At 44.6% G+C, this 23,988-nt stretch overlaps 1 protein-coding gene across 4 annotated transcripts in view; it reads left to right on the top strand.

Annotated features, from left to right (window-relative positions):
• The first annotated feature begins 2,256 nt into the window (after positions 1–2,256).
• LOC115122076 (neprilysin-like) overlaps positions 2,257–23,988 on the top strand; it is a 126,865-nt gene continuing 105,133 nt past the window's right edge. For all 4 annotated transcript variants that reach the window (XM_065000578.1, XM_065000577.1, XM_065000576.1 and 1 more), the window contains exons 1-2: positions 2,257–2,904; positions 20,559–20,738. In XM_065000578.1, the coding sequence (XP_064856650.1) occupies positions 2,862–2,904; positions 20,559–20,738 (223 nt within the window). In that variant the 5' untranslated portion in view covers positions 2,257–2,861. The remainder of the gene's footprint in view (positions 2,905–20,558; positions 20,739–23,988) is intronic.

The raw sequence follows: 23,988 nt of genomic DNA, 5'->3' as shown, positions 1-23,988 counted from the left end.
TTCATTGTCTTCCGCCGCAATTATGACAAGAATGAACAAGAAACAGCAAGGCAAGGTACAGCTGCATCAAAGCTGGGACCAAACTTCTATCTCAAGGCCATCATAGTCTTCACTAGCCAGCCTCCACCCAGTACCATCCCCTGTACATAGGGCAGCAGCCTCTAAGGTGCAGGGTTGAGTAGCTGGGTGGTGGCCTGCTAGTGAAAGTGATTATGTACAGTTGAAGTCTGAAGTTTCAATATACTCGGAATCATTAAAACTCGTTTTTCAACCACTCCCAAATTTCTTGTTAACAAACTATAGTTTTGGCAAGTCGATTAGGACATCTACTTTGTGCATGACACAAGTAATTAATTCAACAATTGTGTACAGACAGATTATTTCACTTATAATTCACTGTATCCCAATTCCAGTGGGTCAGAAGTTTACATACACTAAGTTGACTGTGCCTTTAAACAGCTTGGAAAATTAGAGAAAATGATGTCATGGCTTTAGAAGCTTCTGATAGGCTAATTGACATCATTTGAGTCAATTGGAGGTGTACCTGTGGATGTATTTCAAGGCCTACCTTCAAACTCAGTGCCTCTTTGCTTGACATCATGGGAAAATCAAAAGAAATCAGCCAAGACCGACCTCCACAAGTCTGATTCATCCTTTGGAGCAATTTCCAAACGCCTGAAGATACAACGTTCATCTGTACAAACAATAGTATGCAAGTATTAACACCATGGGACCACGCAGCCGTCATACTGCTCAGGATGGAGACGTAATTCTGTCTCCTAGACATGAACATACATTCTAGAGATGAACATACTTTGGTGTGAAAAGTGCAAATCAATCCCAGAACAACAGCAAAGGACCTTGTGAAGATGCTGGAGGAAACAGGTACAAAAGTATCTATATTCACAGTAAAACAAGTCTTATATCGACATAACCTGAAAGGTCGCTCAGCAAGGAAAAAGCCACTGCTCCAAAACGCCCATAAAAAAGCCAGACTACGGTTTGCAACTGCACATGGGGACAAAGATCACACTTTTTGGAGAAATGTCCTCTGGTCTGATGAAACAAAAATATAACTGTTTGGCCATAATGATCATCGTTATGTTTGGAGGAAAAAGGGGGAGGCTTGCAAACCGAAGAACACCATCCCAACCGTGAAGCACGAGGGTGGCAGCGTCATGTTGTAGGGGTGCTTTGCTGCAGGAGGGACTGGTGCACTTCACAAAATAGATGGCATCACGAGGTAAGGAAATTATGTGGATATATTGAAGCAACATCTCAAAACATCAGTCAGGAAAATAAAGCTGGTCGGAAATGGGTCTTCCAAATGTACAATGACACCAAGCATACTTCCAAAGTTGTGGCAAAATGGCTTAAGGACAACAAAGTCAAGGTATTGGAGTGGCCATCACAAAGCCCTGACCTCAATCCTCTAGAAAATGTGTGCGCAAAACTGAAAAAGCGTGTGCGCGCAAGGAGGCCTACAAACCTGACTCCATTACACCAGCTCTGTCAGGGGGAATGGGCCAAAATTCACCCAACTTATTGTGGGAAGCTTGTGGAAGGCTACCTGAAACGTTAAACAACTTAAAAGCAATGCTAGCAAATACTAACTGATGACACACTGGGAATGTGATGGAAGAAATAAAAGCTGAAATAAATCATTCTCTACTATTATTCTGACATTTCATATTCTTAAAATAAATTGGTGATACTAACTGCCATAAAATAGGGAATTCTTACTAGGATTAAATGTGAGGAATTGTGAAAAACTGAGTTTAAATGTATTTGTCTAAAGTGTGTATGTATGTAAACTTCCAACTTCTGAATCACTGGAGTTGTGATATAGTGAATTACAAGCTAAATCATCTGTCTGTAAGATGTTGATGGAAAAATGACTAATGTCCGACTTGCCAAAACTATCGTTTTGTTTAAGAGGCACAGTATCACTAAGATCACTAAGATAAAATATCAACTGCTATCAACTAAGAAATAGTAGCTCAGACTTGTGTATATTGTGCAGACATTTGGTTTTAAAAGTGGGCTATGTGTCCAGCGTGACAACTTTGTCATTCCTCGATTAAATTCATGTCTGCATGTGTAAGCTATTGTGTGAAGTCTGTGATTGCTCTGTTCTAAAGACCAGGCAGTATAGGCCTCAAAGACTGAGGATGAAGATCATTGCGCAATATACAATTTGAGCCTGGCCCTGACCCAGGGTTTGTTGCAACTTACATTTGAGATAAGGGAGTTTGAACATGCAATACATTCATCATCAGGCATGTCTGACCGAACCGCGGTGTAGGCAGCCCATTCGCTCCAGGCGAAACCCGCTCTCCCCAGCTATTCAGGAGCGACTTGGTGGCGCGCTACTCATCTGCTCGCAGCTCGAGCTTCGTTAACAGGCTCACTTCTAAACGCCGCCTTTTAGAGAGTCAACGTATCGGTAACCGATAACAGGGGGACTTCACTGCCAGGTCACACGTTCACATGCCGGTCATTAGAGTTTTCCGTTGATCTATCCTACATTTCTCGCTCAAGCGTCCGTTCAATATAGATATAAATACAACTGTCTTGGACTCTGGCTGGGGGATGTTGTAGGCTCGTGGCGTTAACAGGTAGGCGAGATAAGCTTGTGTGCTCGTTCTGTGCCAACAACGGAAGAGAGAGGCGGGTTGTGCTTGAAACCCACGAAAAGACAGCAAGAAAGGAAGAGTAGTTGCTGCATATGCTGTAGCTAATGGGGATCCTAATAAACTCAACTAAACAGGTATTCCACATTCTCACCAGTATCGATTTCCAGGTCGTATTCGCTCCACGCATCTGATTGACCTTTGACGGACGTTTGATTGGTGGATGTAATGCCCATATACATCATCGATCGAAAATTTCCAGAGACACCTGGTAAGTCAGTTACCCGTGCCAAAACTGTTCTAAATATTGCTCTGTGATGCTTGGTCTCTCTCTCTCTGTCTGTCTGTGTGTGTGTGTGTGTGTGTGTGTGTGTGTGTGTGTGTGTGTGTGTCTGTCTGTGACAAGTGGCATTCACCGGTTGATCACCATGTCACCGCACGGAGTTTTCTTTGCTCTTATTTGATGTGCAACAGTTGGGAAATTAATGTATTGTCCTATGTGCACTCAGCTCCATTTCCTTCTTGGTCATTCAGTGTCTCTCTGCCAGATATGATCATGCGCTTATAGATGTCATAATTTTAGACATTGTTTTTGCGCACGTAATAACATGTTTTGTATTACTGGCTTCCCCTTTGCACATACTTTCGCAAAGACTAGAATGTGTTTGGGGAGGGATCTTTGTCAAAGTATGTGTACATATTTGACACCAGTCAGCTCTGACGTTTCTGTAACTAAAATACCGTTTGAAGTGGTGTTGTGTTGGGGACAGTCATGAATATATGTGCTGCTCTCCATTGTAATGGTTCTGAGAAATAGAGCCTACTGATAGGCTACGTGATATTCAAGTGTTTATCCCGTTGCGTTTCAGTCATAGAAACGTTTTATCATCTAGACAATTTGACGTAACATTTGACGTACATTTGTAAATGTAACAATAATGTCTCAGTGGAACCATAATTTAAGGAAATAGGCTTAAGTTTTAAGGTGTGTGTGGGGGGGGGTTAAAGCGAAACATGAGTTTAATTTTGAAGTGGTTTGTGAAGTCTCAGGGGGATTGTGTTGTTTCAGATTAATCAGAGTAACAGAAAAGGATCATTAACAAATACTGTGTGTGTGTGTGTGTGTGTGTGTGTGTGTGTGTGTGTGTGTGTGTGTGTGTGTGTGTGTGTATGTGTGTGTGTGTGTGTGTGTGTGTGTGTGTGTGTGTGTGTTCTTATGTGTGAGAGACATATGCCTACTGTAAGTGCCACCTACAACTCATGCCCTACAGTAAGAGGACACAGTGTCTCACTTCTACAGTAGAGGTCACAGTGTCTCACCCCTACAGTAAGAGGTCACACTGTCTCACCCCTACAGTAAGAGGTCACACTGTCTCTCCCCTACAGTAAGAGGACACAGTGTCTCACTTCTACAGTAGAGGTCACAGTGTCTCACCCCTACAGTAAGAGGTCACACTGTCTCACCCCTACAGTAAGAGGTCACACTGTCTCTCCCCTACAGTAAGAGGAAACAGTGTCTCACTTCTACAGTAGAGGTCACAGTGTCTCACCCCTACAGTAAGAGGTCACACTGTCTCACCCCTACAGTAAGAGGTCACACTGTCTCTCCCCTACAGTAAGAGGTCACACTGTCTCACCCCTACAGTAAGAGGTCACAGTGTCTCTCCCCTACAGTAAGAGGACACAGTGTCTCACCCCTACAGTAAGAGGACACAGTGTCTCACTTCTACAGTAGAGATCACAGTGTCTCACCCCTACAGTAAGAGGTCACACTGTCTCTCCCCTACAGTAAGAGGTCACACTGTCTCACCCCTACAGTAGAGGTCACAGTGTCTCTCCCCTATAGTAAGAGGTCACACTGTCTCACCCCTACAGTAGAGGTCACAGTGTCTCACCCCTACAGTAAGAGGTCACAGTGTCTCTCCCCTACAGTAAGAGGACACAGTGTCTCACCCCTACAGTAAGACGTCACAGTGTCTCACCCCTACAGTAAGAGGTCACACTGTCTCACCCCTACAGTAGAGGTCACAGTGTCTCTCCCCTACAGTAAGAGGTCACACTGTCTCACCCCTACAGTAGAGGTCACAGTGTCTCACCCCTACAGTAAGAGGTCACAGTGTCTCTCCCCTACAGTAAGAGGACACAGTGTCTCACCCCTACAGTAAGATGGCACAGTGTCTCTCCCCTACAGTAAGAGGTCACAGTGTCTCACCCCTACAGTAGAGGTCACAGTGTCTCTCCCCTACAGTAAGAGGTCACAGTTTCTCTCCCCTACAGTAAGAGGTCACAGTGTCTCTCCCCTACAGTAAGAGGTCACAGTGTCTCTCCCCTACAGTAAGAGGTCACAGTGTCTCACTTCTACAGTAAGATGTCACAGTGTCTCACCCCTACAGTAGAGGTCACAGTGTCTCTCCCCTACAGTAAGATGTCACAGTGTCTCACCCCTACAGTAGAGGTCACAGTGTCTCTCCCCTACAGTAAGATGTCACAGTGTCTCTCCCCTACAGTAAGATGTCACAGTGTCTCACCCCTACAGTAGATGTCACAGTGTCTCTCCCCTACAGTAAGATGTCACAGTGTCTCTCCCCTACAGTAAGATGTCACAGTGTCTCTCCCCTACAGTAGAGGTCACAGTGTCTCTCCCCTACAGTAAGAGGTCACAGTGTCTCTCCCCTACAGTAGAGGTCACAGTGTCTCTCCCCTACAGTAAGATGTCACAGTGTCTCTCCCCTACAGTAGAGGTCACATTGTCTCTCCCCTACAGTAAGATGTCACAGTGTCTCTCCCCTACAGTAAGAGGTCACAGTGTCTCTCCCCTACAGTAAGAGGTCACAGTGTCTCTCCCCTACAGTAAGAGGTCACAGTGTCTCTCCCCTACAGTAAGATGTCACAGTGTCTCTCCCCTACAGTAAGAGGTCACAGTGTCTCACTCCTACAGTAAGATGTCACAGTGTCTCTCCCCTACAGTAAGAGGTCACAGTGTCTCTCCCCTACAGTAAGAGGTCACAGTGTCTCTCCCCTACAGTAAGAGGTCACAGTGTCTCACCCCTACAGTAAGATGTCACAGTGTCTCTCCCCTACAGTAAGAGGTCACAGTGTCTCTCCCCTACAGTAAGAGGTCACAGTGTCTCTCCCCTACAGTAAGATGTCACAGTGTTTTACTTCTACAGTAAGATGTCACAGTGTCTCTCCCCTACAGTAAGAGGTCACAGTGTCTCTCCCCTACAGTAAGAGGTCACAGTGTCTCTCCCCTACAGTAAGATGTCACAGTGTCTCTCCCCTACAGTAAGAGGTCACAGTGTCTCTCCCCTACAGTAAGATGTCACAGTGTTTTACTTCTACAGTAAGAGGTCACAGTGTCTCTCCCCTACAGTAAGATGTCACAGTGTCTCTCCCCTACAGTAAGAGGTCACAGTGTCTCTCCCCTACAGTAAGATGTCACAGTGTCTCTCCCCTACAGTAAGATGTCACAGTGTCTCACCCCTACAGTAAGATGTCACAGTGTCTCTCCCCTACAGTAAGAGGTCACAGTGTCTCTCCCCTACAGTAAGATGTCACAGTGTTTTACTTCTACAGTAAGAGGTCACAGTGTCTCTCCCCTACAGTAAGATGTCACAGTGTCTCTCCCCTACAGTAAGATGTCACAGTGTCTCTCCCCTACAGTAAGATGTCACAGTGTTTTACTTCTACAGTAAGAGGTCACAGTGTCTCTCCCCTACAGTAAGATGTCACAGTGTCTCTCCCCTACAGTAAGATGTCACAGTGTCTCTCCCCTACAGTAAGATGTCACAGTGTCTCTCCCCTACAGTAAGATGTCACAGTGTCTCTCCCCTACAGTAAGATGTCACAGTGTTTTACTTCTACAGTAAGAGGTCACAGTGTCTCTCCCCTACAGTAAGATGTCACAGTGTCTCTCCCCTACAGTAAGAGGTCACAGTGTCTCTCCCCTACAGTAAGATGTCACAGTGTCTCTCCCCTACAGTAAGATGTCACAGTGTCTCTCCCCTACAGTAAGATGTCACAGTGTTTTACTTCTACAGTAAGAGGTCACAATGTCTCACTTCTACAGTAAGATGCCACAGTGTCTCTCCCCTACAGTAGAGGTCACAGTAGAGGTCACAGTAGAGGTCACAGTGTCTCACCCCTACAATGAGATGTCACAGTGTCTCACCCTTACAGTAAGAGGTCACAATGTCTCACTTCTACAGTAAGATGTCACAGTGTCAAGATGTCATCTCTAATGGAATCCAGAAAGAACAAAACCCTGTCCCTTTCTCTGTGATGTCATCTCTAATGGAATCCAGAAAGAACAAAACCCTGTCCCCTTCTCTGTGATGTCATCTCTAATGGAATCCAGAAAGAACAAAACCCTGTCTCTTTCTCTGTGATGTCATCTCTAATGGAATCCAGAAAGAACAAAACCCTGTCCCTGTCTCTGTGATGTCATCTCTAATGGAATCCAGAAAGAACAAAACCCTGTCTCTTTCTCTGTGATGTCATCTCTAATGGAATCCAGAAAGAGCAGAACCCTGTCCCTTTCTCTGTGATGTCATCTCTAATGGAATCAAGAAAGAACAGAACCCTGTCCCTTTCTCTGTGATGTCATCTCTAATGGAATCCAGAAAGAACAAAACCCTGTCCCTTTCTCTGTGATGTCATCTCTAATGGAATCCAGAAAGAACAAAACACTGTCCCTTTCTCTGTGATGTCATCTCTAATGGAATCCAGAAAGAACAAAACCCTGTCTCTTTCTCGGTGATGTCATCTCTAATGGAATCCAGAAAGAACAAAACCCTGTCCCTTTCTCTGTGATGTCATCTCTAATGGAATCCAGAAAGAACAAAACCCTGTCCCCTTCTCTGTGATGTCATCTCTAATGGAATCCAGAAAGAACAAAACCCTGTCCCTTTCTCTGTGATGTCATCTCTAATGGAATCCAGAAAGAACAAAACACTGTCCCTTTCTCTGTGATGTCATCTCTAATGGAATCCAGAAAGAACAAAACCCTGTCTCTTTCTCTGTGATGTCATCTCTAATGGAATCCAGAAAGAACAAAACCCTGTCCCTTTCTCTGTGATGTCATCTCTAATGGAATCCAGCAAGAACAAAACCCTGTCCCCTTCTCTGTGATGTCATCTCTAATGGAATCCAGAAAGAACAAAACCCTGTCCCTTTCTCTGTGATGTCATCTCTAATGGAATCCAGAAAGAACAAAACCCTGTCTCTTTCTCTGTGATGTCATCTCTAATGGAATCCAGAAAGAACAAAACCCTGTCCCTTTCTCTGTGATGTCATCTCTAATGGAATCCAGAAAGAACAAAACCCTGTCTCTTTCTTTGTGATGTCATCTCTAATGGAATCCAGAAAGAACAAAACCCTGTCCCTTTCTCTGTGATGTCATCTCTAATGGAATCCAGAAAGAACAAAACCCTGTCTCTTTCTCTGTGATGTCATCTCTAATGGAATCCAGAAAGAACAAAACCCTGTCTCTTTCTCTGTGATGTCATCTCTAATGGAATCCAGAAAGAACAAAACCCTGTCTCTTTCTCTGTGATGTCATCTCTAATGGAATCCAGAAAAAACAAAACCCTGTCTCTTTCTCTGTGATGTCATCTCTAATGGAATCCAGAAAGAACAAAACCCTGTCCCCTTCTCTGTGATGTCATCTCTAATGGATTCCAGAAAGAACAAAACCGTGTCCTCAAACATTTACATTCAATTAAATATTTTTTCTTGATCAAATAACATGGAATACAACCTATTTCTGTGCAGCATTAGTTTACCATTCTTACAAACCCCTTAAACCAAACCACTTACTTTACAAACCACTTACTGTATTGTACATAGGCTGGCCATCTAGGTTTGTACCTGTAGACTTTCTATCACCATGACGATATAACAATGTAAAATACAGTAATTGAGTACATGGAGACATCAAGTGGTTTGTGATGATGTGTCTCAGTTAGATCATGGCGCTTGAAATACTTAGGGTTGTGGGTTTGATTCCGATGGTGACCCAGTACGAAAAAGTATAGAAATGTATGGATTCACTACTGTAAGTTGCTCTGGATAAGAGCGTCTACTAAGATGGAAAAGGAATGAATAAACCATTTCAGTTTTCACATTTAAATAAGTTACATTTGCAAAGCTTTTCAAGACTCTGCAAAACATATATTAAGCAAGTATTTTTATATTCCACAAGTATTATCAGATTAACTGTTTTTTACAGATACTTAGAAGTTACAAATGCTGGTAAACACTGAAATACATTTAGTATTTTTTTTAAACAAAAGTAGTGCACTGGGCCTTTACTAGTCCTGTATTAGAGTAGTACTAACTCTAACCCTTTACTAGTCCTGTATTAGAGTAGTACTAACTCTAACCCTTTACTAGTCCTGTATTAGAGTAGTACTAACTCTAACCCTTTACTAGTCCTGTATTAGAGTAGTACTAACTCTAACCCTTTACTAGTCCTGTATTAGAGTAGTACTAACTCTAACCCTTTACTAGTCCTGTATTAGAGTAGTACTAACCCTTTACTAGTCCTGTACTAGAGTAGTACTAACTCTAACCCTTTACTAGTCCTGTATTAGAGTAGTACTAACTCTAACCCTTTACTAGTCCTGTATTAGAGTAGTACTAACTCTAACCCTTTACTAGTCCTGTATTAGAGTAGTACTAACCCTTTACTAGTCCTGTATTAGAGTAGTACTAACTCTAACCCTTTACTAGTCCTGTATTAGAGTAGTACTAACTCTAACCCTTTACTAGTCCTGTATTAGAGTAGTACTAACCCTTTACTAGTCCTGTATTAGAGTAGTACTAACCCTTTACTAGTCCTGTATTAGAGTAGTACTAACTCTAACCCTTTACTAGTCCTGTATTAGAGTAGTACTAACTCTAACCCTTTACTAGTCCTCTATTAGAGTAGTACTAACTCTAACCCTTTACTAGTCCTGTATTAGAGTAGTACTAACTCTAACCCTTTACTAGTCCTGTATTAGAGTAGTACTAACTCTAACCCTTTACTAGTCCTGTATTAGAGTAGTACTAACTCTAACCCTTTACTAGTCCTGTATTATAGTAGTACTAACCCTTTACTAGTCCTGTACTAGAGTAGTACTAACTCTAACCCTTTACTAGTCCTGTATTAGAGTAGTACTAACTCTAACCCTTTACTAGTCCTGTATTAGAGTAGTACTAACTCTAACCCTTTACTAGTCCTGTATTAGAGTAGTACTAACCCTTTACTAGTCCTGTATTAGAGTAGTACTAACTCTAACCCTTTACTAGTCCTGTATTAGAGTAGTACTAACTCTAACCCTTTACTAGTCCTGTATTAGAGTAGTACTAACCCTTTACTAGTCCTGTATTAGAGTAGTACTAACCCTTTACTAGTCCTGTATTAGAGTAGTACTAACTCTAACCCTTTACTAGTCCTGTATTAGAGTAGTACTAACCCTTTACGAGTCCTGTATTAGAGTAGTACTAATTCTAACCCTTTACATTTACATTACATTTAAGTCATTTAGCAGACGCTCTTATCCAGAGCGACTTACAAATTGGTGCATTCACCTTATGACATCCAGTGGAACAGTAGTGCATCTAAATCTTTTAAGGGGGGTGAGAGGGATTACTTCATCCTATCCTAGGTATTCCTTAAAGAGGTGGGGTTTCAGGTGTCTCCGGAAGGTGGTGATTGACTCCGCTGTCCTGGCGTCGTGAGGGAGTTTGTTCCACCATTGGGGGGCCAGAGCAGCGAACAGTTTTGACTGGGCTGACAGGCCAGAGGTGGATGAACGCAGTGCCCTTGTTTGGGTGTAGGGCCTGATCAGAGCCTGGAGGTACTGAGGTGCCGTTCCCCTCACAGCTCCGTAGGCAAGCACCATGGTCTTGTAGCGGATGCGAGCTTCAACTGGAAGCCAGTGGAGAGAGCGGAGGAGCGGGGTGACGTGAGAGAACTTGGGAAGGTTGAACACCAGACGGGCTGCGGCGTTCTGGATGAGTTGTAGGGGTTTAATGGCACAGGCAGGGAGCCCAGCCAACAGCGAGTTGCAGTAATCCAGACGGGAGATGACAAGTGCCTGGATTAGGACCTGCGCCGCTTCCTGTGTGAGGCAGGGTCGTACTCTGCGGATGTTGTAGAGCATGAACCTACAGGAACGGGCCACCGCCTTGATGTTAGTTGAGAACGACAGGGTGTTGTCCAGGATCACGCCAAGGTTCTTAGCGCTCTGGGAGGAGGACACAATGGAGTTGTCAACCGTGATGGCGAGATCATGGAACGGGCAGTCCTTCCCGGGAGGAAGAGCAGCTCCGTCTTTCCGAGGTTCAGCTTGAGGTGGTGATCCGTCATCCACACTGATATGTCTGCCAGACATGCAGAGATGCGATTCGCCACCTGGTCATCAGAAGGGGGAAAGGAGAAGATTAATTGTGTGTTGTCTGCATAGCAATGATAGGGGAGACCATGTGAGGTTATGACAGAGCCAAGTGACTTGGTGTATAGCGAGAATAGGAGAGGGCCTAGAACAGAGCCCTGGGGGACACCAGTGGTGAGAGCACGTGGTGTGGAGACGGATTCTCGCCACGCCACCTGGTAGGAGCGACCTGTCATGTAGGACGCAATCCAAGCGTGGGCCGCGCCGGAGATGCCCAACTCGGAGAGGGTGGAGAGGAGGATCTGATGGTTCACAGTATCGAAGGCAGCCGATAGGTCTAGAAGGATGAGAGCAGAGGAGAGAGAGTTAGCTTTAGCAGTGCGGAGCGCCTCCGTGATACAGAGAAGAGAGTCTCAGTTGAATGACTAGTCTTGAAACCTGACTGATTTGGATCAAGAAGGTCATTCTGAGAGAGATAGCGGGAGAGCTGGCCAAGGACGGCACGTTCAAGAGTTTTGGAGAGAAAAGAAAGAAGGGATACTGGTCTGTAGTTGTTGACATCGGAGGGATCGAGTGTAGGTTTTTTCAGAAGGGGTGCAACTCTCGCTCTCTTGAAGACGGAAGGGACGTAGCCAGCGGTCAGAGATGAGTTGATGAGCGAGGTGAGGTAAGGGAGAAGGTCTCCGGAAATGGTCTGGAGAAGAGAGGAGGGGATAGGGTCAAGCGGGCAGGTTGTTGGGCGGCCGGCCGTCACAAGACGCGAGATTTCATCTGGAGAGAGAGGGAGAAAGAGGTCAGAGCACAGGGTAGGGCAGTGTGAGCAGAACCAGCGGTGTCGTTTGACTTAGCAAACGAGGATCGGATGTCGTCGACCTTCTTTTCAAAATGGTTGACGAAGTCATCTGCAGAGAGGGAGGAGGGGGAGGGGGAGGAGGATTCAGGAGGGAGGAGAAGGTTGCAAAGAGCATCCTAGGGTTAGAGGCAGATGCTTGGAATTTAGAGTGGTAGAAAGTGGCTTTAGCAGCAGAGAGAGAAGAGGAAAATGTAGAGAGGAGGGAGTGAAAGGATGTCAGGTCCGCAGGGAGGCGAGTTTTCCTCCATTTCCGCTCGGCTGCCCGGAGCCCTGTTCTGTGAGCTCGCAATGAGTCGTCGAGCCACGGAGCGGGAGGGGAGGACCGAGCCGGCCTGGAGGATAGGGGACATAGAGAGTCAAAGGATGCAGAAAGGGAGGAGAGGAGGGTTGAGGAGGCAGAATCAGGAGATAGGTTGGAGAAGGTTTGAGCAGAGGGAAGAGATGATAGGATGGAAGAGGAGAGAGTAGCGGGGGAGAGAGAGCGAAGGTTGGGACGGCGCGATACCATCCGAGTAGGGGCAGTGTGGGAAGTGTTGGATGAGAGCGAGAGGGAAAAGGATACAAGGTAGTGGTCGGAGACTTGGAGGGGAGTTGCAATGAGGTTAGTGGAAGAACAGCATCTAGTAAAGATGAGGTCGAGCGTATTTCCTGCCTTGTGAGTAGGGGGGGAAGGTGAGAGGGTGAGGTCAAAAGAGGAGAAGAGTGGAAAGAAGGAGGCAGAGAGGAATGAGTCAAAGGTAGACGTGGGGAGGTTAAAGTCGCCCAGAACTGTGAGAGGTGAGCCGTCCTCAGGAAAGGAGCTTATCAAGGCATCAAGTCCTGTATTAGAGTAGTACTAATTCTAACCCTTTACTAGTCCTGTATTAGAGTAGTACTAACCCTTTACTAGTCCTGTATTAGAGTAGTACTAATTCTAACCCTTTACTAGTCCTGTATTAGAGTAGTACTAATTCTAACCCTTTACTAGTCCTGTATTAGAGTAGTACTAACTCTAACCCTTTACTAGTCCTGTATTAGAGTAGTACTAACCCTTTACTAGTCCTGTATTAGAGTAGTACTAACCCTTTACTAGTCCTGTATTAGAGTAGTACTAACCCTTTACTAGTCCTGTATTAGAGTAGTACTAACTCTAACCCTTTACTAGTCCTGTATTAGAGTAGTACTAATTCTAACCCTTTACTAGTCCTGTATTAGAGTAGTACTAACCCTTTACTAGTCCTGTACTAGAGTAGTACTAACCCTTTACTAGTCCTGTATTAGAGTAGTACTAACTCTAACCCTTTACTAGTCCTGTATTAGAGTAGTACTAATTCTAACCCTTTACTAGTCCTGTATTAGAGTAGTACTAACCCTTTACTAGTCCTGTACTAGAGTAGTACTAACCCTTTACTAGTCCTGTATTAGAGTAGTACTAACCCTTTACTAGTCCTGTATTAGAGTAGTACTAACTCTAACCCTTTACTAGTCCTGTATTAGAGTAGTACTAACCCTTTACTAGTCCTGTATTAGAGTAGTACTAACCCTTTACTAGTCCTGTATTAGAGTAGTACTAACCCTTTACTAGTCCTGTATTAGAGTAGTACTAACCCTTTACTAGTCCTGTACTAGAGTAGTACTAACCCTTTACTAGTCCTGTATTAGAGTAGTACTAACCCTTTACTAGTCCTGTACTAGTGTAGTACTAACCCTTTACTAGTCCTGTATTAGAGTAGTACTAACTCTAACCCTTTACTAGTCCTGTATTAGAGTAGTACTAACCCTTTACTAGTCCTGTACTAGAGTAGTACTAACCCTTTACTAGTCCTGTATTAGAGTAGTACTAACTCTAACCCTTTACTAGTCCTGTATTAGAGTAGTACTAACCCTTTACTAGTCCTGTACTAGAGTAGTACTAACCCTTTACTAGTCCTGTATTAGAGTAGTACTAACCCTTTACTAGTCCTGTATTAGAGTAGTACCGCGGCTACATACTCCCCTCTCTCTACTCCCCTCTCTCTACTACCCTCTCTCTACTACCCTCTCTCTACTACCCTCTCTCTACTCCCCTCTCTCTACTACCCTCTCTCTACTCCCCTCTCTCTACTACCCTCTCTCTACTACCCTCTCTCTACTACCCTCTCTCTACTCCCGTCTCTCTACTACCCTCTCTCTACTCCCCTCTCTCTACTACCCTCTCTCTACTACCCTCTCTCTACTCCCCTCTCTCTACTCCCCTCTCTCTACTACCCTCTCTCTACTACCCTCTCTCTACTCCCCTCTCTCTACTCCCCTCTCTCTACTACCCTCTCTCTACTCCCCTCTCTCTACTACCCTCTCTCTACTACCCTCTCTCTACTACCCTCTCTCTACTCCCGTCTCTCTACTACCCTCTCTCTACTCCCCTCTCTCTACTACCCTCTCTCTACTCCCCTCTCTCTACTCCCTCTCTCTACTACCCTCTCTCTACTACCCTCTCTCTACTCCCCTCTCTCTACTACCCTCTCTCTACTACCCTCTCTCTACTACCCTCTCTCTACTCCCCTCTCTCTACTCCCCTCTCTCTACTCCCCTCTCTCTACTACCCTCTCTCTACTACCCTCTCTACAGTCCCCTCTCTCTACTACCCTCTCTCTACTACCCTCTCTCTACTACCCTCTCTCTACTCCCGTCTCTCTACTACCCTCTCTCTACTCCCTCTCTCTACTACCCTCTCTCTACTACCCTCTCTCTACTACCCTCCTCTCTACTCCCCTCTCTCTACTCCCCTCTCTCTACCCCTCTCTACTACCCTCTCTCTACTCCCCTCTCTCTACTACCCTCTCTACTCCCCTCTCTACTACCCTCTCTCTACTACCCTCTCTCTACTCCCGTCTCTCTACTCCCGTCTCTCTACTACCCTCTCTCTACTCCCCTCTCTCTACTACCCTCTCTCTACTACCCTCTCTCTACTCCCCTCTCTCTACTCCCCTCTCTCTACTACCCTCTCTCTACTCCCCTCTCTCTACTCCCCTCTCTCTACTACCCTCTCTCTACTACCCTCTCTCTACTCCCCTCTCTCTACTACCCTCTCTCTACTCCCCTCTCTCTACTACCCTCTCTCTACTACCTCTCTCTACTCCCCTCTCTCTACTCCCCTCTCTCTACTACCCTCTCTCTACTACCCTCTCTCTACTACCCTCTCTACAGTCCCCTCTCTCTACTACCCTCTCTCTACTACCCTCTCTCTACTACCCTCTCTCTACTACCCTCCCTCCCCTCCCCTCTCTACTCCCCTCTCTCTACTACTCTCTCTCTACTACCCTCTCTCTACTACCCTCTCTCTACTACCGTCTGTCTCTAGTGCCTGACAGGAATATGGCTCACACACAGAGTCCTGCTGCAGCCCTCCATATGTCTCTCAGTCTATGTATTATCAACCTATAGCCTGAATGTCTTTTTTCCAGGGGAAATATAGCAACTCCTGGCTGTCAACCACTGAACTGGAGCCGACTGGGATGATGGAATATCTCCATGCCTTAGTTTTCACATGAAGCCTGAGGAGACGACACATCTAACACATGATGCCTGAGGAGACGACACATCTAACACATGATGCCTGAGGAGACGACACATCTAACACATGATGCCTGAGGAGACGGCACATCTAACATATGATGCCTGAGGAGACGAAACATCTAACATATGATGCCTGAGGAGACGGCACATCTAACATATGATGCCTGAGGAGACGGCACATCTAACATATGATGCCTGAGGAGACGACACATCTAATATATGATGCCTGAGGAGACGACACATCTAACATATGATGCCTGAGGAGACGAAACATCTAACACATGATGCCTGAGGAGACGACACATCTAATATATGATGCCTGAGGAGACGACACATCTAACACATGATGCCTGAGGAGACGACACATCTAACACATGATGCCTGAGGAGACGACACATCATCTCAATTATCATGAGTTACAGCAAAAGTGGTGTCAGAGTGTCTGGTGTTTTCTGCTCCTCCACTGAAATGGCCAATTATCTGTCCTTCTAATGTTCCTGACGTTAGGTGCCTAACAAGCCGAGGTTACAGATGTAGAACAGTAATGGACAGTGTTGTTCCATCTACGTGTTCAACCATTCTAAAGCCGTACTTGATGTAGACATCACACACCTGTGTGTGTGTGTGTGTGTGTGTGTGCGTGTGTGTGTGTGTGTGTGTGTGTGTGTGTGTGAAATGGAGGCAGAGGGACTTTGTCCCCTGTTCGGGTGCTCTCATCTCAGCCAGCTAACAGCAGGACCCTCCCTTATGCAGACTCAGGTCACCTAACCAGATTGAAAAGTGTGTGTGTGTGTGTGTGGTACTTTACGTGCGGGGAACACGGTTTCATTTCCTGTTGAGGGAGAGATAAATACGTACACTTTTCTGAGGAGTTGAACTATAACTGAGAGGCAGAGCTGATAATAATGGTGTTGTTCTTTATCATGGTGTTGGGGAGGGTTGTTCTTTATCATGGTGTTGAGGAGGGTTGGTCTTTATCATGGTGTTGAGGAGGGTTGGTCTTTATCATGGTGTTGGGGAGGGTTGTTCTTTATCATGGTGTTGAGGGTTGTTTCTTTATCTTGGTGTTGAGGGTTGTTCTTTATCTTGGTGTTGAGGAGGGTTGTTCTTTATCATGGTGTTGAGGGTTGTTCTTTATCATGGTGTTGAGGAGGGTTGTTCTTTATCATGGTGTTGGGGAGGGTTGTTCTTTATCATGGTGTTGAGGGTTGGTCTTTATCATGGTGTTGAGGAGGGTTGTTCTTTATCATGGTGTTGAGGAGGGTTGTTCTTTATCATGGTGTTGAGGAGGGTTGTTCTTTATCATGGTGTTGAGGGTTGTTCTTTATCATGGTGTTGAGGAGGGTTGGTCTTTATCATGGTGTTGAGGTGGGTTGTTCTTTATCATGGTGTTGAGGAGGGTTGTTCTTTATCATGGTTTTGAGGGTTGGTCTTTATCATGGTGTTGAGGGTTGTTCTATATTATGGTGTTGAGGAGGGTTGTTCTTTATCATGGTGTTGGGGAGGGTTGTTCTTTATCATGGTGTTGAGGGTTGGTCTTTATCATGGTGTTGAGGAGGGTTGTTCTTTATCATGGTGTTGAGGGTTGGTCTTTATCATGGTGTTGAGGAGGGTTGTTCTTTATCATGGTGTTGAGGAGGGTTGTTCTTTATCATGGTGTTGAGGGTTGGTCTTTATCATGGTGTTGAGGAGGGTTGTTCTTTATCATGGTGTTGAGGGTTGGTCTTTATCATGGTGTTGGGGAGGGTTGTTCTGTATCATGGTGTTGAGGAGGGTTGGTCTTTATCATGGTGTTGAGGAGGGTTGTTCTTTATCATGGTGTTGAGGAGGGTTGTTCTTTATCATGGTGTTGGGGAGGGTTGTTCTTTATCATGGTGTTGAGGAGGGTTGTTCTTTATCATGGTGTTGGGGGTTGGTCTTTATCATGGTGTTGAGGGTTGTTCTTTATCATGGTGTTGAGGGTTGTTCTTTATCATGGTGTTGAGGGTTGGTCTTTATCATGGTGTTGAGGGTTGGTCTTTATCATGGTGTTGAGGGTTGGTCTTTATCATGGTGTTGAGGAGGGTTGTTCTTTATCATGGTGTTGGGGGTTGGTCTTTATCATGGTGTTGAGGGTTGTTCTTTATCATGGTGTTGAGGGTTGGTCTTCATCAGGGTGTTGAGGGTTGGTCTTTATCATGGTGTTGAGGGTTGGTCTTTATCATGGTGTTGAGGAGGGTTGTTCTTTATCATGGTGTTGAGGAGGGCTGTTATTTATCATGGTGTTGAGGAGGGTTGTTCTTTATCATGGTGTTGAGGGTTGGTCTTTATCATGTGGTTGAGGAGGGTTGTTCTTTATCATGGTGTTGAGGGTTGTTCTTTATCTTGGTGTTGAGGGTTGTTCTTTATCATGGTGTTGAGGAGGGTTGTTCTTTATCATGGTGTTGGGGAGGGTTGTTCTTTATCATGGTGTTGAGGAGGGTTGTTCTTTATCTTGGTGTTGAGGAGGGTTGGTCTTTATCATGGTGTTGGGGAGGGTTGTTCTTTATCTTGGTGTTGAGGAGGGTTGTTCTTTATCATGGTGTTGAGGAGGGTTGTTCTTTATCTTGGTGTTGAGGAGGGTTGTTCTTTATCATGGTGTTGAGGGTTGGTCTTTATCATGGTGTTGAGGAGGGTTGTTCTTTATCATGGTGTTGAGGAGGGTTGTTCTTTATCATGGTGTTGGGGGTTGGTCTTTATCATGGTGTTGAGGGTTGGTCTTTATCATGGTGTTGAGGAGGGTTGTTCTTTATCATGGTGTTGAGGAGGGTTGTTCTTTATCATGGTGTTGGGGGTTGGTCTTTATCATGGTGTTGAGGGTTGGTCTTTATCATGGTGTTGAGGAGGGTTGTTCTTTATCATGGTGTTGAGGAGGGTTGTTCTTTATCATGGTGTTGGGGGTTGGTCTTTATCATGGTTTTGAGGGTTGTTCTTTATCATGGTGTTGAGGGTTGGTCTTTATCATGGTGTTGAGGGTTGGTCTTTATCATGGTGTTGAGGGTTGGTCTTTATCATGGTGTTGAGGAGGGTTGTTCTTTATCATGGTGTTGAGGAGGGTTGTTCTTTATCATGGTGTTGAGGGTTGGTCTTTATCATGGTGTTGAGGGTTGGTCTTTATCATGGTGTTGAGGGTTGGTCTTTATCATGGTGTTGAGGGTTGTTCTTTATCATGGTGTTGAGGGTTGGTCTTTATCATGGTGTTGAGGGTTGGTCTTTATCATGGTGTTGAGGGTTGGTCTTTATCATGGTGTTGAGGGTTGGTCTTTATCATGGTGTTGAGGGTTGGTCTTTATCATGGTGTTGAGGAGGGTTGTTCTTTATCATGGTGTTGAGGAGGGTTGTTCTTTATCATGGTGTTGAGGAGGGTTGTTCTTTATCATGGTGTTGAGGGTTGGTCTTTATCATGGTGTTGAGGAGGGTTGTTCTTTATCATGGTGTTGAGGGTTGTTCTTTATCTTGGTGTTGAGGGTTGTTCTTTATCATGGTGTTGAGGGGGGTTGTTCTTTATTATGGTGTTGGGGAGGGTTGGTCTTTATCATGGTGTTGAGGAGGGTTGTTCTTTATCATGGTGTTGAGGAGGGTTGTTCTTTATCTTGGTGTTGAGGAGGGTTGTTCTTTATCATGGTGTTGAGGGTTGGTCTTTATCATGGTGTTGAGGGTTGTTCTTTATCATGGTGTTGAGGGTTGTTCTTTATCATGGTTTTGAGGGTTGGTCTTTATCATGGTGTTGAGGAGGGTTGTTCTTTATCTTGGTGTTGAGGAGGGTTGGTCTTTATCATGGTGTTGAGGGTTGGTCTTTATCATGGTGTTGAGGGTTGGTCTTTATCATGGTGTTGAGGGTTGGTCTTTATCATGGTGTTGAGGGTTGTTCTTTATCATGGTGTTGAGGGTTGGTCTTTATCATGGTGTTGAGGGTTGGTCTTTATCATGGTGTTGAGGGTCGGTCTTTATCATGGTGTTGAGGGTTGGTCTTTATCATGGTGTTGAGGGTTGGTCTTTATCATGGTGTTGAGGGTTGGTCTTTATCATGGTGTTGAGGGTTGGGCTTTATCATGGTGTTGAGGGTTGGTCTTTATCATGGTGTTGAGGGTTGGTCTTTATCATGGTGTTGAGAGTTGGTCTTTATCATGGTGTTGAGGAGGGTTGTTCTTCATCATGGTGTTGAGGAGGGTTGTTCTTTATCATGGTGTTGAGGAGGGTTGTTCTTTATCATGGTGTTGAAGGTTGTTCTTTATCATGGTGTTGAGGAGGGTTGTTCTTTATCATGGTGTTGGGGAGGGTTGTTCTTTATCATGGTGTTGAGGAGGGTTGTTCTTTATCATGGTGTTGAGGAGGGTTGTTCTTTATCATGGTGTTGAGGAGGGTTGTTCGTTATCATGGTGTTGAGGGTTGTTCTTTATCATGGTGTTGAGGGTTGGTCTTTATCATGGTGTTGAGGGTTGGTCTTTATCATGGTGTTGAGGGTTGGTCTTTATCATGGTGTTGAAGGTTGTTCTTTATCATGGTGTTGAGGGTTGGTCTTTATCATGGTGTTGGGGAGGGTTGTTCTTTATCATGGTGTTGAGGAGGGTTGTTCTTTATCATGGTGTTGGGGAGGGTTGTTCTTTATCATGGTTTTGAGGGTTGGTCTTTATCATGGTGTTGAGGAGGGTTGTTCTTTATCATGGTGTTGAGGTTTGTTCTTTATCATGGTGTTGAGGGTTGGTCTTTATCATGGTGTTGAGGGTTGTTCTTTATCATGGTGTTGAGGGTTGTTCTTTATCATGGTGTTGAGGAGGGTTGTTCTTTATCATGGTGTTGAGGAGGGTTGGTCTTTATCATGGTGTTGAGGAGGGTTGTTCTTTATCATGGTGTTGAGGAGGGTTGGTCTTTATCATGGTGTTGAGGAGGGTTGTTCTTTATCATGGTGTTGAGGGTTGGTCTTTATCATGGTGTTGAGGGTTGGTCTTTATCATGGTGTTGGGGAGGGTTGTTATTTTAGTTTTACAGCTGTGTTGTTGCCACATCTTTCACTGAGATATCATATTTAGTTGGTTTATATTCTTCAAGGAGATTATTTCCGATTTAAAACCTTCCGTCTCTTCCCTCCCTCCCCTCCCCCTCCCTCCTTCCTCTTCCCCTTCCCTCCCTCCCCTCAAGGTGAGTCATTACAGCCAGCAGCTGAAGGAGTGTTAAGCATGGTGGAGACCGTCCCCCCAAAGTCGGCTAAGAAGCTCCACTGGACCTCTCTGGAGATCGGCCTGCTCACTATCGTCTCCCTCCTCTTCATCGTCATAGTGGCCCTCATCGTCCTCTTCGCCACACAACGGACTGATAGCGGTGAGTGGAGAAACTCGTAGAGCAATCAATATGTCAATCACTCAAGCAAGGAATCAATGAATCAATCATTTAGACAGTCAGTCAGACAAATGAAAGGGAGTTTTAAAACGTTAAGGTTGCAAGATTGGATCCCCCGAGCTGACAAGGTGAAAATCTGTCGTTCTGCCCCTGAACAAGGCAGTTAACCCACTGTTCCTAGGCTGTCATTGAAAATAAGAATGTGTTCTTAACTGACTTGCCTAGTTAAATAAAAGTATACAAAAAAATAAAGTAAAAAATAAAATCAAAATCGGAGCCCAAAAATACAGATGTACGATTGTTATGAAAACTTGAAATCGGCCCCAATTAATCGGCAAATTCCGATTAATCGGTCGACCTCAAATCTCAACAGATGATATGGTGGTATGATGACACATCGTGTGCTATTGAGAAGGATGAAAAATCACTGCTGAGTTTACTGTTCTTATGGTTGCAATCTTGTACGCTTGTGTAGCTTACTTTCTGTCAGCGAGAACCCTAAAACATACTCTTCAGTCAAATGTTACGGCACATTTAATATGTGAGTTTCAGAGTTCAAAGAGAGGGGCAATATGCGGTTGCTACATACATTTATTTGTGTGACTTTTATATGAACGATATCAATACCCATTGATTCTTGAAGAATATAACTTATAGATGCCTCACTAGCTTAGGTCAACTGTCATTCCTCATCGGAACTCAAATAGCTTAGGTCAACTGTCGTTCCTCATCGGAACTCAAATAGCTTAGGTCAACTGTCGTTCCTCATCGGAACTCAAATAGCTTAGGTCAACTGTCGTTCCTCATCGGAACTCAAATAGCTTAGGTCAACTGTCGTTCCTCATCGGAACTCAAATAGCTTAGGTCAACTGTCGTTCCTCATCGGAACTCAAATAGCTTAGGTCAACTGTCGTTCCTCATCGGAACTCAAATAGCTTAGGTCAACTGTCGTTCCTCATCGGAACTCAAATAGCTTAGGTCAACTGTCGTTCCTCATCGGAACTCAAATAGCTTAGGTCAACTGTCGTTCCTCATCGGAACTCAAATAGCTTAGGTCAACTGTCGTTCCTCATCGGAACTCAAAAGATAGGATGTTTTTTTTTATTGAACATTTTCAAATTGCAAACACTGAATAGCCTCAAAACGTGGTTTAAAAAATCATTTTGATACCATGGATGGTCAGTCATTGCATCCATAACTCTGAGAGTGGGTACATTTCTCCAGCTCCCACAGCTTTTTACCCAAACAGTGTCTGTCACCGGCGTTGTTATTGTTCAAGCTGCAGATTGACCCCCCATTAACGTTTGTCAGCTCAAGGGGAGCGTTGAAGCGTGTATAGTGGTCTGAAAACTGAAACCCACTCCACTAAAGGAACAGGGCTTTCAACAGGTTGCTAGAGGACTCGTGAGTGTTGTTTTTGGAGGGTCAGTACAGGGGGACACGGCTTGGAAGGGCCTTTGGGAAGCATTTCACTGTTGTATTCGGCGCATGTGACCAATACAATTTGATTTGATTAATGGCCAAGTTTGTAAAGGTTTTTATTGCTGAGTATAAAGTTCCATTTCAGTCCATAGAGACTTCCCTTTATGGCCCTTTGGTGATCAGAGATTCCAGGAGCTTTGACTGATGTACTGTAGGCTCTATGGCAGAAGGTCTACTTAATGCTAATTTAAACCTTATGGCGATGGACGATTCAGAGCGTAGTGTCGTTTGTTTCATCACAAGAGGGACGGTTCCTTTGTACTGTAGTACTGTACTGTACTGTAGTGCTGTAGTACTGTACTGTACTGTAGTGCTGTAGTACTGTACTGTACTGTACTGTAGTGCTGTAGTACTGTAGTACTGTACTGTACTGTAGTGCTGTAGTACTGTAGTACTGTACTGTACTGTAGTGCTGTAGTACTGTACTGTACTGTGTAGTGCTGTAGTACTGTACTGTGCTGTAGTGCTGTAGTACTGTAGTGCTGTAGTACTGTACTGTACTGTAGTACTGTACTGTAGTGCTGTAGTGCTGTAGTGCTGTAGTACTGTGTACTGTACTGTACTGTACTGTAGTGCTGTAGTACTGTAGTACTGTACTGTACTGTGCTGTAGTGCTGTAGTACTGTAGTACTGTACTGTAGTGCTGTAGTACTGTAGTACTGTACTGTACTGTAGTGCTGTAGTACTGTAGTGCTGTAGTACTGTACTGTACTGTACTGTAGTGCTGTAGTACTGTAGTACTGTACTGTAGTGCTGTAGTACTGTAGTGCTGTAGTACTGTAGTGCTGTAGTACTGTAGTACTGTACTGTAGTGCTGTAGTACTGTACTGTACTGTAGTGCTGTAGTACTGTACTGTAGTGCTGTAGTGCTGTAGTACTGTACTGTACTGTACTGTAGTACTGTAGTACTGTACTGTACTGTAGTGCTGTAGTACTGTAGTACTGTACTGTACTGTAGTGCTGTAGTACTGTAGTACTGTACTGTACTGTAGTGCTGTAGTACTGTAGTACTGTACTGTACTGTGCTGTAGTGCTGTAGTACTGTACTGTACTGTAGTGCTGTAGTACTGTAGTACTGTAGTGCTGTAGTACTGTACTGTAGTGCTGTAGTACTGTAGTACTGTACTGTAGTGCTGTAGTGCTGTAGTACTGTACTGTAGTGCTGTAGTGCTGTAGTACTGTACTGTACTGTGCTGTAGTGCTGTAGTACTGTACTGTAGTGCTGTAGTACTGTAGTGCTGTAGTACTGTAGTACTGTACTGCACTGTACTGTAGTGCTGTAGTACTGTACTGTACTGTACTGTACTGTAGTGCTGTAGTGCTGTAGTGCTGTAGTACTGTAGTACTGTGCTGTAGTACTGTAGTACTGTACTGTGCTGTAGTACTGTGCTGTAGTGCTGTAGTGCTGTAGTACTGTACTGTAGTGCTGTAGTACTGTACTGTGTGCTGTAGTGCTGTAGTGCTGTAGTACTGTAGTACTGTACTGTAGTACTGTAGTACTGTACTGTGCTGTGGTACTGTGCTGTGCTGTAGTGCTGTAGTACTGTACTGTGCTGTGCTGTAGTGCTGTAGTGCTGTAGTGCTGTACTGTACTGTGCTGTAGTGCTGTAGTACTGTACTGTACTGTACTGTGCTGTAGTGCTGTGTAGTACTGTACTGTACTGTGCTGTAGTGCTGTAGTACTGTGGTGCTGTGTGTGCTGTAGTACTGTGTGCTGTACTGTGCTGTGTAGTGCTGTAGTACTGTACTG

This window comes from Oncorhynchus nerka, linkage group LG14, assembly GCF_034236695.1.
Source record: "Oncorhynchus nerka isolate Pitt River linkage group LG14, Oner_Uvic_2.0, whole genome shotgun sequence".
Taxonomy (NCBI): domain Eukaryota; kingdom Metazoa; phylum Chordata; class Actinopteri; order Salmoniformes; family Salmonidae; genus Oncorhynchus; species Oncorhynchus nerka.
This window is presented reverse-complemented; position numbering and strand designations above follow the sequence as displayed.